The sequence below is a fragment of the Procambarus clarkii genome, chromosome 5, assembly GCF_040958095.1.
Source record: "Procambarus clarkii isolate CNS0578487 chromosome 5, FALCON_Pclarkii_2.0, whole genome shotgun sequence".
Classification (NCBI taxonomy): Eukaryota; Metazoa; Arthropoda; class Malacostraca; order Decapoda; family Cambaridae; genus Procambarus; species Procambarus clarkii.
The window spans coordinates 37,631,832-37,643,740 of record NC_091154.1 but is presented as its reverse complement, the minus strand read 5'-3'; the positions used below and the strand labels follow the sequence as shown (position 1 = coordinate 37,643,740).

The following is an 11,909-nucleotide window of genomic DNA, read 5'->3' as shown; positions in this document are numbered from 1 at the left end:
TATCAATGGGAAAATCAGTAGAAGCCATGACGAGGATTCGAACCTCCACACTGGTTGTTCCCAAGTACACGTCCTAACCAACTACACCACGACATACTCAATAGCCATGAAACATGGGATTTAACTGAATCCTCTAAGGGTTCATAAGGCTTCAGTGGAAGCCTCAGCACCCCACTAAAAGATTCAGTTGAATCCCAGCTTTATCCATTTGCTGTTGAAATTTGTATACCCGGTAATCACCACGGCTAAAAACGTCTTCTTAATTTAAGCTTTATCTAAACGACCTGATGCTACTAGTGAAGTCTCCAGCTTGATGCATCAGCAGACGTTAGTAGAAGCTGAAGAGTGCCTTCCTCCTCTTTCCTATTCTGCATTTCATCAGCACACACAGTAGTAATGCCAGCAGACTGTCTATTGTCCCAGCAGACAGATCTATAGGTATTCTGCTGACTGTCTCTATATTTTGTATACTCCCTTCCTCTCTGTCCATCCCATCCCATCCTTTCACCCTTCTGTTATCCATTCCCTTCCCACCCCTACTATTCCTTTCTCTCCCTACGCCTTTCCCAGTGCGAAAAATGTATGCCAAGCGCAGCAGCTGCAGGTTATTGGCAAACCGGGTAGTTGTAGTTTCAATGCCGTAGAGTTATCACGGCCATCGGTAACCCAGCAGAGGCGGGCGTATTCCCATCTGTCGGCTCCAGAATTACGTGAAATTACGGAATTACACAATAGCAAAATTGCGAGTATGCGTATATATCCCTGTGTGGGGGAGGAGAGGTGGTGGGTGTAGTTTAATACTACGACACAGCGGGTGTCTCTAATGCTGTGGGAGGAGGTGGCGTGGTCTCTAATACTGTGGGAGGAGGTGGCGTGATCTTTAATGCTGAGGGAGGTAGTGGTGTGGTGTCAAATGCTGTGGGAGGAGGTGGCGTGGTCTTTAATGCTGAGGGAGGTAGTGGTGTGGTGTCAAATGCTGTGGGAAGAGGTGGCGTGGTCTTTAATGCTGTAGGAGGAGGTGACGTGGTCTCTAATGCTGTGGAAGGAGGTGGCGTGGTCTCTAATGCTGTTGGAGGAGGTGGTGTAGTCTCTAATGCTGTGGGAGGAGGTGGCCTGGTCTCTAATGCTGAGGGAGGAGGTGGTGTGGTCTCTAATGCTGAGGGAGGAGGTGGCGTGGTCTCTAATGCTGAGGGAGGAGGAGGCGTGGTCTCTATATAATGCTGAGGGAGGGGACACGCAGTTAACGAACTCAAAACGCCCAACACACTCCCAACAATGAATTAACTCTCGACATTCAAAAGTACTCCCAAAACAGAGCGCTCTCAAAACACCCCCAATTAACTCACGACATTTTTAAACACTCCCGACACCCAACGCACTCATGTGTGCCCACTCGCACACAACACCCGCCTCACACAACACCTACACCCACCTCTGGCGTCTCTCGTGTGCGTTGCACGCGATACACAGCACTCTCTGCGGGCGTCAATCAGGTCGCCCGCGGCTGGAACTAAACCAGGCTGAATGAGCTCTATATATATAACAGGAGGAATGGGGTTGTGTGGAATCACTTACCTGTGCTCGCGGGGGTTGGGGGCTTGTTCTTGGGTCCCGCCTCTTTACTCAGTTCATGATATAGTTCCTGAACACTTTGGAGGTATTCATATTTATTTGAATAATACTAAATCTACCAATTTTGTTTTTTTGTTTTAGACTTTAGGGCTGAAAATATATTTTATATTTTTTTTTTACATTCTCACGATCTGATGAACGTACAGGGTGTGCGTTTTTTATTGTATCAAAGAGAGAGAGAGAGAGAGAGAGAGAGAGAGAGAGAGAGAGAGAGAGATAGTGTGTGTGTGTGTGTGTGTGTGTGTGTGTGTGTGTGTGTGTGTGTGTGTGTGTGTGTGTGTGTGTGTGTGTGTGTGTGTGTGTGTGTGTGTGTGTGTGTGTGTGTGTTCGTGTCAGCATAAACACTGCCTTCCATGATATTGAGTCGAATATCGGGTATAAAAACGGATCGTTCGCGAATATTTACACATGATTTTTTCTGTTTGTTCTGCCTTTATCGTCAGATATGAGCAAGTGGTCAGTTACCGCGCGTGTTCATACAGACCGCTGGGAGTGCGTCGATTCATTATCTCTTTGTCGCGAGAGATAAATTGAAAGATTCAAGGTATGAAGAGAAAGAGAATATGAAAGATAGGCTAAGGAGAGGGAGTGGGTTAAAAAGTAAAAACAGATGGAGATGATAGAGGAAAAATTACAGTGTGAGAAAATAATTTTTTTTTCAAGAGGCTCATGTAAATCTTCCCCCCCCCCCTCCAAAAAAAAAAAAGCTAGCTCAAGGTGCATATTTTGGAGGGAAAGAAAAAACATTCACCTGAAACTCAAGAAAAATCTCTACAAACTGGTCTTGAAAGATTTACTATCAAACATATCAAATATGAAGTTGGAAGTCAACTCCTCAAGGTGGCTGGAATATGGAGAAAACAATTCTTGAATTGACGAAAGTCACGCAATGATACAGTCACACAGCCCAAGTATTACTTCAATTTACTTAAAGATGCGGTACACAGTCTGCAAGTTGAGAGCAGGAAAAATATATAGTCGTGGTAGAGAGTCTTGGGAAAGAAACCAGAAGAGAGAGAGAGAGAGAAAGAATGAGAAAAGAATGATCGCTGGCGCGGTGATGTTCAGATGAAAACCCTAAGGATTGAACGCCTTGGGTTCTAATGGCTGTTCTCTGGTTGCCTATTAAGGGTTTCCAAGTGCCTTCTGCCTCGGCTTCTCTCTCTCTCTCTCTCTCTCTCTCTCTCTCTCTCTCTCTCTCTCTCTCTCTCTCTCTCTCTCTCTCTCTCTCTCTCTCTCTCTCTCTCTCTCTCTCTCTCTCTCTCTCTCTCTCTCTCTCTCTCTCGAGGTTTGCAACTATGTATAAATAGGCATCTGCCAGGCTCTTTCTCTCATGCGTACTTGAGCGAGAAATAAGTGCTTGTATCTCTAAAAGTGTAGTTTGCTAACGGTATTTAATTCCATTATCGGGGACAGGTAGCATGTACCTAGGCTTGAATTGAGGTCCGCCACCCCTAGATAGAACAAACTGACCTTTCCCAGGTTACAGTTTACAACCTGGATAGCTGTTTACTGATAGATGAAGAGGGTGCATCAGATGAAAGGAAATGTGACCTTCACCTCTGGTTTCTGCCCCACCCGGGAATCGAACCAGGAATGCCTCATTTTAATTCGAGAAAAAAGACTGTTGAACTATATGACATATAGTTAATGCATATATGCTTTAATGCATATAATGTTAACTATATGTATATTTTAATTATAAATAATTATATACTGGATATATCTTTTGATTGCATTTTGATCAGATAAATATGGGGCGTGCGCTTTGGTATAATTAAGCTAGAGAATTGTATGCTTTTTGAATATAATCCGACATTATACGTATACCATCGCGTATATTTTGATGAAAGATAAGTCTCAAAGGAGAGAGTTTATGTTAATTTTGAAAGTTTTACACTAAAACTTTCAACGCACTCAACCAGACTGTTAAAGCTGCAGACATTAAGTTCTGACATTGAGCCTAAATCTTTATCTGAAGAAGAGCTGTTGAAACCTTTACAAGAATTGGCTGAACTCTCGGTGTATCTCTGAGCGAATTCTGGCACTGTATTATTTATACACCAAGGGGAGACGCAGACTGTATTATACACCACCGAGGGGAGACGCGCACTGTATTATACACCACCGAGGGGAGACGCGCACTGTATTATACACCACCGAGGGCGTACTGTATTCTTGGTTCCTGCTTATCGTCGCAGTCACTTGAGTCGCTCTTACATTTATGACAAGTAATTAAAGTTAATATATGATAACTAATCTTGTGTAATAAAGTTGAAAATCAAAATTATATTTTGGAATAACTGATAACACATAAAAGATTTATATATAAATCCTGTTATTGAGCATGTATTTATTTTTTACAATTCACGTCACAAGATTACAGCTCCTTGTAATCAGTACTCTGTACCGGTTTTAACAAGGCGAGGCGGTTTGATACGATAGCCTTAGAGAGATTATGTCCCAACAATTCAAAAGTTATCTATAACTTTATTATTTTACACATTCACAACGTGATGATTTTAACAAATTATAACTATTTGCTATATAGTCGCAATGACTTGGCGCTTTTCTTATATATCTAATCTTATACAAAATTTACGTTTTAGAATACCTCTCATATGATGCTATTTTTTAAAGGCTAAAGTATCAAAAAATAATCACCCCCCCCCCCTATAGCCAATATAGAAAATGTGAATATTTGTAAGCCGTTACCTTTTTATTTTTAATAGGTTGCATCTGTGACGTTGGTTACAATAACGTAGACAAATGTTACCTATTAGTTGTGACGAACGTTTGTTTAAACAGGTTTTGCAAAGCATTATTATTCAACAGCCTTATAAGTCAGCTTCAACCTGAAGTTTAGAAAAGCTTCGTTATAAAAGGGATTAATAAAACAGATTTATAAAGCAGCCTAATGAAACTGACTAAAACAAAAACCCTCCAACTACAGTCTGATAAAGCAGCCTCCTAAAAACAACCTCATAAAGCTATTTCTTGAAGCAAAATTGTATAAATAACACAGCCTTATCCTGACAAAACAGCTTCATAAACCAACAAAAGAAAGAAAAAATATACAGAAAACACAATTACAGATTCACATTAAAACTTGTGTTGATTGTAATGCCCCCAATTTTACAAATAAGAAACCGGGGAAATTATAAAATCATATGAAAAACCTATTTTAATAACCTTGTCCAATATTTTTTTCTTTGTAAGGCCTGATTATATATTTAAAAAAATGTATGACAATGATTAAGGATTCAGTATCGTTAATCTGACAGCTTGCTCGTTAAAGCAGACAGGTCGATGGTGTTGAAATACATCATTGTTTGTCAAATTACTGCTTGCTGCAGCAGTAAGGTGAGCTGGGGACCGATACTAATTATTTTCCCGGTAGGATTGTCTGCTGCTAAGCGGTTTCATGTGTTTGACGATGAATGAGAGAGAGAGAGAGAGAGAGAGAGAGAGAGAGAGAGAGAGAGAGAGAGAGAGAGAGAGAGAGGGGGGGGTAGAGACAGAGAGTGGTAGAGAGAATAGTAAACAAAGGGAGAAAGAGGAAGAAAGAGCGAGGTAAAAAAAAAAGGATTGAGAAAGAGTGGTTAAAGAAAGGTAGGGACAAAGAAAGAGACGGTGAGAGAGAGAGAGAGAGAGAGAGAGAGAGAGAGAGAGAGAGAGAGAGAGAGAGAGAGAGAGAGAGAGAGAGAGAGAGAGAGAGAGAGAGAGAGAGAGAGAGACAAAGACAGAGACAGAGAGAAAATGTATAACGTCTTAACTTTTACAAAATTATCCCATGCTATATAAAACCTCTTCATCATGCCAGATTTTGTTCCTCGACATCCTGAAGCCACAAGGAAGCCGCCTTCACTCAGGGCTTTGCCAAAACGTATTCCCATCCCCATCATCTTTACCAGTGCTTTTCCTCCATCCAGATTTATAGACACAAAAACATTTCCACCAGCATCTTGGGAGGCAAAACACATGCAGTGTGTTATTTCCTGAGAGCCTTTTTGCAAACTTTCCTTCAACAAGAATTTCGTCAATAAATATGTTTTCCCCTCAGTCCCAGTAACGTGATTTCCAGCGCCATCAGCGAGGAAGAAGAACTATTGCGTGATATTATTATTTTTAATACTATAGCTCCAGTCGTGCCATTTAACCGAGTGTTCCTTGTACTGCATTGTTTACATCTCCAGGTGAATGGAACTGCTTTTAGAGACTGTTAAAAACTCCATCTCCGCTTGGTCCCGTCCATTAGCAAAGCAGTATTGGGTTCCTTGCGAGACCCACGCCATGAGAATTACAATGTCGGGGGTCATGGTGGAGTCATTAGAGGGCCGTCACGGGCGATTCTGGGGGACCGGGTTCGAATCCTGAGTGCTGGTTGAAGTGGAGTCGAGGCCCCGTATTAAAGTGAATGGGAGAGAGAGAGAGTGGTAATTACCAGCGGTCCAATAAACACTCGTCACCCTTACTGTCTGTTAGCCTCGCTCTCTGTCTGTCTGTGTCTCTGTCTGTCTGTCTCCCTCTCTCTCTCTCTCTCTCTCTCTCTCTCTCTCTCTCTCTCTCTCTCTCTCTCTCTCTCTCTCTCTCTCTCTCTCTCTCTCTCTCTCTCTCTCTCTCTCTCTCTCTCTCTCTCTCTCTCTCTCTCTCTCTCTCTCTCTCTCTCTCTCTCTCTCTCTCTCTCTCTCTTTCTTTCTCTCTCTCTCTCTCTCTCTCACCTTCTCATTCTTTGTCTAATTCTTTGTCCCTACCTTTCTTTAACATCTCTTTCTCAATCTTTTTTTTTTACCTCGCTCTTTCTTCCTCTTTCTCCCTCTGTTTACTATTCTCTCTACCTCTCTCTGTCTCTACGTCTCTCTGTCTCTAACCCCCCTCTCTCCCACTTTCTCTTTCTCTTCCCATCTCTACTTCTCCTTCTCTCTCTCTCTCTTTCTCCCTCTCTTTCTTGACCTCTTTTTCCCTTTCTCATGTAATTAAACTCAAACAACCGAACACCATTCTGTGCCAACCTCATGATATAATATTTTCTCTCAATCATGCAGCAAAACTCACAGCGTCGAGGCTGAGCAATCCATTATGGTAAATTACCATAATATTCGTTCACCCAGTGACGTTAACACCGTTTCTTAGAGATGCGTAGCAGTTGTTTGAAGGAATCATTAAGGAAGGAAAACGGATGAATGGAAAATATTTTACTTTCATTATATTTTCCATTTTTTTATTTGTTTGTTTTTATTCAGTTATTAGCGAGATATTCAAGATAATCTCAAGATATTATACATTGTAAAATAAAGACTTTACAATTACACTCCCTCTCAACTGTCAATCAACTGTTTACTAACTACTTTTTGATTTTTGTTTTTTTTGTACATGTGTGTGTGCAAACAAACTTGAATGGTCCCCAAGCCAATACGCAACTGAAAACTCCACACCCCAGAAGGATTCGAACCTAGACAGCCAGGAGCACTATGCGCCATGGCATACTTGGATCCTTAACCACTCGACCACCATGGTGTATGGTCTTACTCTTGTCCTTGTATCTCAGTTCCTTGTCCTCATATCCCTTCAAGTTCCTAAACGGTAATATAGAGGCCTAGTGATTACTCCTGACAATTACCTTGCATTTCTGCACCTCACTGCCTATGAACATTGCTTGCACAGTTCTATGCATCTCACTTCCTTGGGCACATTTGGGCATTAAGTGCGAATCGCACCCCCCCAGCCCTAAGGTTATAGGCCCCCCACACAGGGGACTTTGTACAAATGGTGCCGGAAGAGCACGGTAGAGCGAATGTCAAGTTTAAAGGTGGTCGAACATGTGATTATGTGTTGGGAGCCATACGAGATTAGCTAATTGTGTAATGATTCTGTGTTCCTATAGTCTGGGATGAACCTGTGTTTCCTATAGCCTAGGATGAACCTGTGTTCCTATAGTCTGAGATGAACCTGTGTTCCTATAGTCTGGGATGAACCTGTATTCCTATAGCCTAAGATGAAATGAAATGACGAGACGTGGGACATAAATCCCAGAGCATCAAACCAGTATTAATTAATTTTTACAATCAGTTAAGAACGATTCTCATTAAACTAATTATGCAAATTCTTATACAATTACTGACGATGAATGTTGGTTACTCGTAAATTCATTATTTAGATAAATATCAGGGAACTGCGCCTGGAATGTTGGGCTATTAGCTTGAAGTCAAATAATGATACTTCAGCTGGTTTAATGTTCGAGTTAGCGTAGAGATGGGCTTCCTGGGTCACCACCTGCACACTCTTTCTGAATATCTGTCTAAGTTTTCCCCCTCTTCCCTTCACGCTGTCTGTCTGTCTGTCTATCTTCGTCTCTTTCAACTCGTTCTATATCTGTCTGTCTGTCTCTCCCTCTCACCCTCCCGTTTCAATCACCTCCAATTCCACTAACTAACCAGTTCACAGTTGCTTTTAAAAAATGTAACAGCTGTATGAAAATTCAATATGGCCAAATAAAAATCGTGAACATATAAAAATCTATACATTTTTGTTCCCTAAATTAATATCTGAAGCTGTTAATTAAATTGATGTCGTCAGTGCAAAAATATATATATATATTTTTTTTTTAGTCATTTTACTTCGTGTTGGCATTAGCACTGTGCAAAAATGGGTGTATTAATGTGACTATAAACATTGGAGTTGTAACCATTATATTTCATGTAAACAGTAAATTCGGTATTTTTGGTGGTGAATATTGTAAATATATTCACTAAAATCCATTTTAGTGAATATATATATATATATATATATATATATATATATATATATATATATATATATATATATATATATATATATATATATATATATATATATATAGTATCCGGATCTAAAACATGCTGGAAGTCTCGAAATACAACCGAGGATAAACAAGGGGATGTGAGGTCGGTCGAGTGTGTGTGTGTGTGTGTGTGTGTGTGTGTGTGTGTGTGTGTGTGTGTGTGTGTGTGTGTGTGTGTGTGTGTGTGTGTGTGTGTGTGTGTGTGTGTATGTGTGTGTGTGTGTGTGTGTGTGTGTGTGTGTGTGTGTGTGTGTCTGTGTGTGTGTGTGTGTGTGTGTGTGTGTGTGTGTGTGTTTGGTGTCACTCTGGCAACTTTGGCTGTTATAGGACCGGGATCTATGGCACCGGAAAAGCATTAACTTTTATATTTTCATTTTATTGTCTGTTTCTCATTTGGTCTTTTTCATCTTTTTTATTGTGGCTGTCTTTTTATTTGTCACTCTCAATTTGGATGTAGTTTTGTCTCATTGTTGTACTGTTTCTCTCTCTTTTCGCAGTCTCTGTCTCCGTCTCTCTCTCTCTCTCTCTCTCTCTCTCTCTCTCTCTCTCTCTCTCTCTCTCTCTCTCTCTCTCTCTCTCTCTCTCTCTCTCTCTCTCTCTCTCTCAACACATGGGACCTTACCCAGCGACAGTAATTATGAAGTATCAAAACTTTATTCCAAGCTCTTTCATAGCGTGGTGAGAAAGTTTTTCTTGGGGGTAAGTGTTGATTGAGTTATCGTGGCTGGAGAGGGGAAGGTAGAGATGGTGGAAGAGACACAATCAAGACCAGAAAAGACACGGGTCGAAGGAGAGAAAGAAACGATTTGGAGGAGAGTAGAGAAGAGGAGGAGGAGGAGGACACAGAGATAGAGAGGGCTTGTGAGGCTCGCTGGCTGCGAAAATGGAAAGCATTTGGAGCATTTTTTTATACCAAATTAAAACATTTATTTCAGTAAGACGATCAATTACGCTTGCAATATAAAGTTCCTTCCGCACATTATCTCTAGGGTAAGAGGACACCCCATGGACAGTTCTCTTGACTTCCTGTTACGTTGTTTAAGTCATATAAGCTTCGACTCTTCCAAGACACTATAATCAGAGCGTTTGTGAGAGAAAAACAAATACAACTTCGCACTGTGTTGGATGGGGTAACCGGTGGTGCCCAGGTCTACTCCCAAAAAAGGGGTACGTCATTTGAAATGCTGGGAGCCCTCGAATAACATAAACCAATAATAAAACTCTATGGACACTGTCCTGAATATTTAATCTCCACCGATTCCTTGAAGATGGTCATGGGAGTCGAACCTTTGCCCCCTTCCACATTTCAATTGTGGGTTTTGGGCTGAAATTCCTATAACCTTCCCACCCCCCCTCTCCACACCTACCCAACACCCCCCACACCAGTCACCCTGCAAGGTTTCGTGAGGTTAGTTCCAAGTGTTTGCCCTTCAAAACTTGGACAGAAAGACAGTTATCCTCTTTAAATGAACAAATCCACAAGGGCCGTGATGAGGATTCGAACCTATGTACGGGAAGTTCCCAGCTGCGTCTTGTGTAGGAATCCCGTGCGTAGGTTTGATCTCTCATCACGGCCCTTGTGGATTTGTTCATTTCATATATCACGCTGTTGTGATTTCTGTGTGAATAGATATCCTATTATATATATATATATATATATATATATATATATATATATATATATATATATATATATATATATATATATATATATATATATATATATATATGTATATATATATATATATATATATATATATATATATATATATATATATGTATATATATATATATATATATATATATATATATATATATATATATATATATATATATATATATATATATATATATATATATATATATGACCACTGTATGCCAGGTTTTATGAAGCTGTGGAGGCAGTATCAGTGATGACTGCTGGAGTGTAGTGGTGTTGTGATGTTTGCCTCTCCGTGATAGTATATTGTATTATTGCATGTTTGTGTATGTGTGTGTGTGTGTGTGAGAGAGAGAGGGAGATATAGTGAGGGGGTAGAGAGAGTAAAACAGAGGAGACAAAGAGAGAGAAAGAGAGAGAGAGAGAGAGAGAGAGAGAGAGAGAGAGAGAGAGAGAGAGAGAGAGAGAGAGAGATAGAGACAGAGACAGAGACAGAGACAGAGACAGAGACAGAGGAGGTGAAGGAAGGAAACCGGTAGAAAAAGTTTGTCATTTTTTTTTTTAAGATAATATCCCAAGAGTGATTGTATCCCAAAATAATCTAGTGCATGCGAGGCCGGTGATATCTTTCCTGATCTCCTATTTGTATCCATCCACATAAAGTTATATCTCATAATTTTATAGTGTCGTTTCTTTAAAAAAGGTCTTACGATATCCCTTCAAAATTAGCATTGCCGAGCACAAGAGTAAGGCAATATATTGCATAAATGTTCATTATTTTGCCATATATATATATTAGAATTTTGAATTAATAATTTTATTTTAAAATTAAAATTTAAGTCATTTTGTTTTTATATAGCAAATTGAAATTTCTAAGATAACACGTCAGGGGAACCCACAATAACGAAGGCCAATTTTCAACCGTCCAAACCATCATTTTAAACCATCCAAAGTGAAGTAGACAAGTCGGCCGTGCAGGACGTGACTGTGGAGGTTCTGGAAGAATGCGCCATCACTGGGTAAGGAGATGTTTGAACCTGACGAATGTAAGAAGACATTAAATAAAAGCCGATGTACCATTCATAAACATTGAAGGAAATAGAGTGTTTGTAGGAATAATTTGGAAACAGAACCCTTATAATATATATATATATATATATATATATATATATATATATATATATATATATATATATATGTCGTACCTAGTAGCCAGAACTCACTTCTGAGCCTACTAGGCAAGGCCCGATTTGCCTAATAAGCCAAGTTTTCATGAATTAATTGCTTTTCGACTACCTAACCTACCTAACCTAACCTAACCTAACTTTTTCGGCTACCTAACCAAACCTAACCTATAAAGATAGGTTAGGTTAGGTTAGGTAGGGTTGGTTAGGTTCGGTCATATATCTACGTTAATTTTAACTCCAATAAAAAAAATTGACCTCTTACATAATGATATGGGTTGCTTTATCATTTCATAAGAAAAAAATTAGAGAAAATATATTAATTCATGAAAACTTGGCTTATTAGGCAAATCGGGCCTTGCATTGTAGGCTGAAAAGTGAGTTCTGGCTACTAGGTACGACATATATATATATATATATATATATATATATATATATATATGTCGTACCTAGTAGCCAGAACGCACTTCTCAGCCTACTATGCAAGGCCCGATTTGCCTAATAAGCCAAGTTTTCATGAATTAATGTTTTTTCGGCTACCTAACCTACCTAACCTAACCTAACCTAACTTTTTCGGCTACCTAACCTACCTAACCTAACCTAACCTAACTTT

At 39.8% G+C, this 11,909-nt stretch overlaps 1 protein-coding gene across 1 annotated transcript in view; it reads right to left on the bottom strand.

The window, feature by feature from the left end:
- Positions 1-800: 800 nt before the first annotated feature.
- Positions 801-11,909, bottom strand: part of LOC138351735 (foot protein 1 variant 2-like) — an 18,677-nt gene continuing 7,568 nt past the window's right edge. Inside the window, exon 2 of the mRNA XM_069303766.1 lies at positions 801-1,220. Within this exon, the coding sequence (XP_069159867.1) occupies positions 801-1,220 (420 nt within the window). The remainder of the gene's footprint in view (positions 1,221-11,909) is intronic.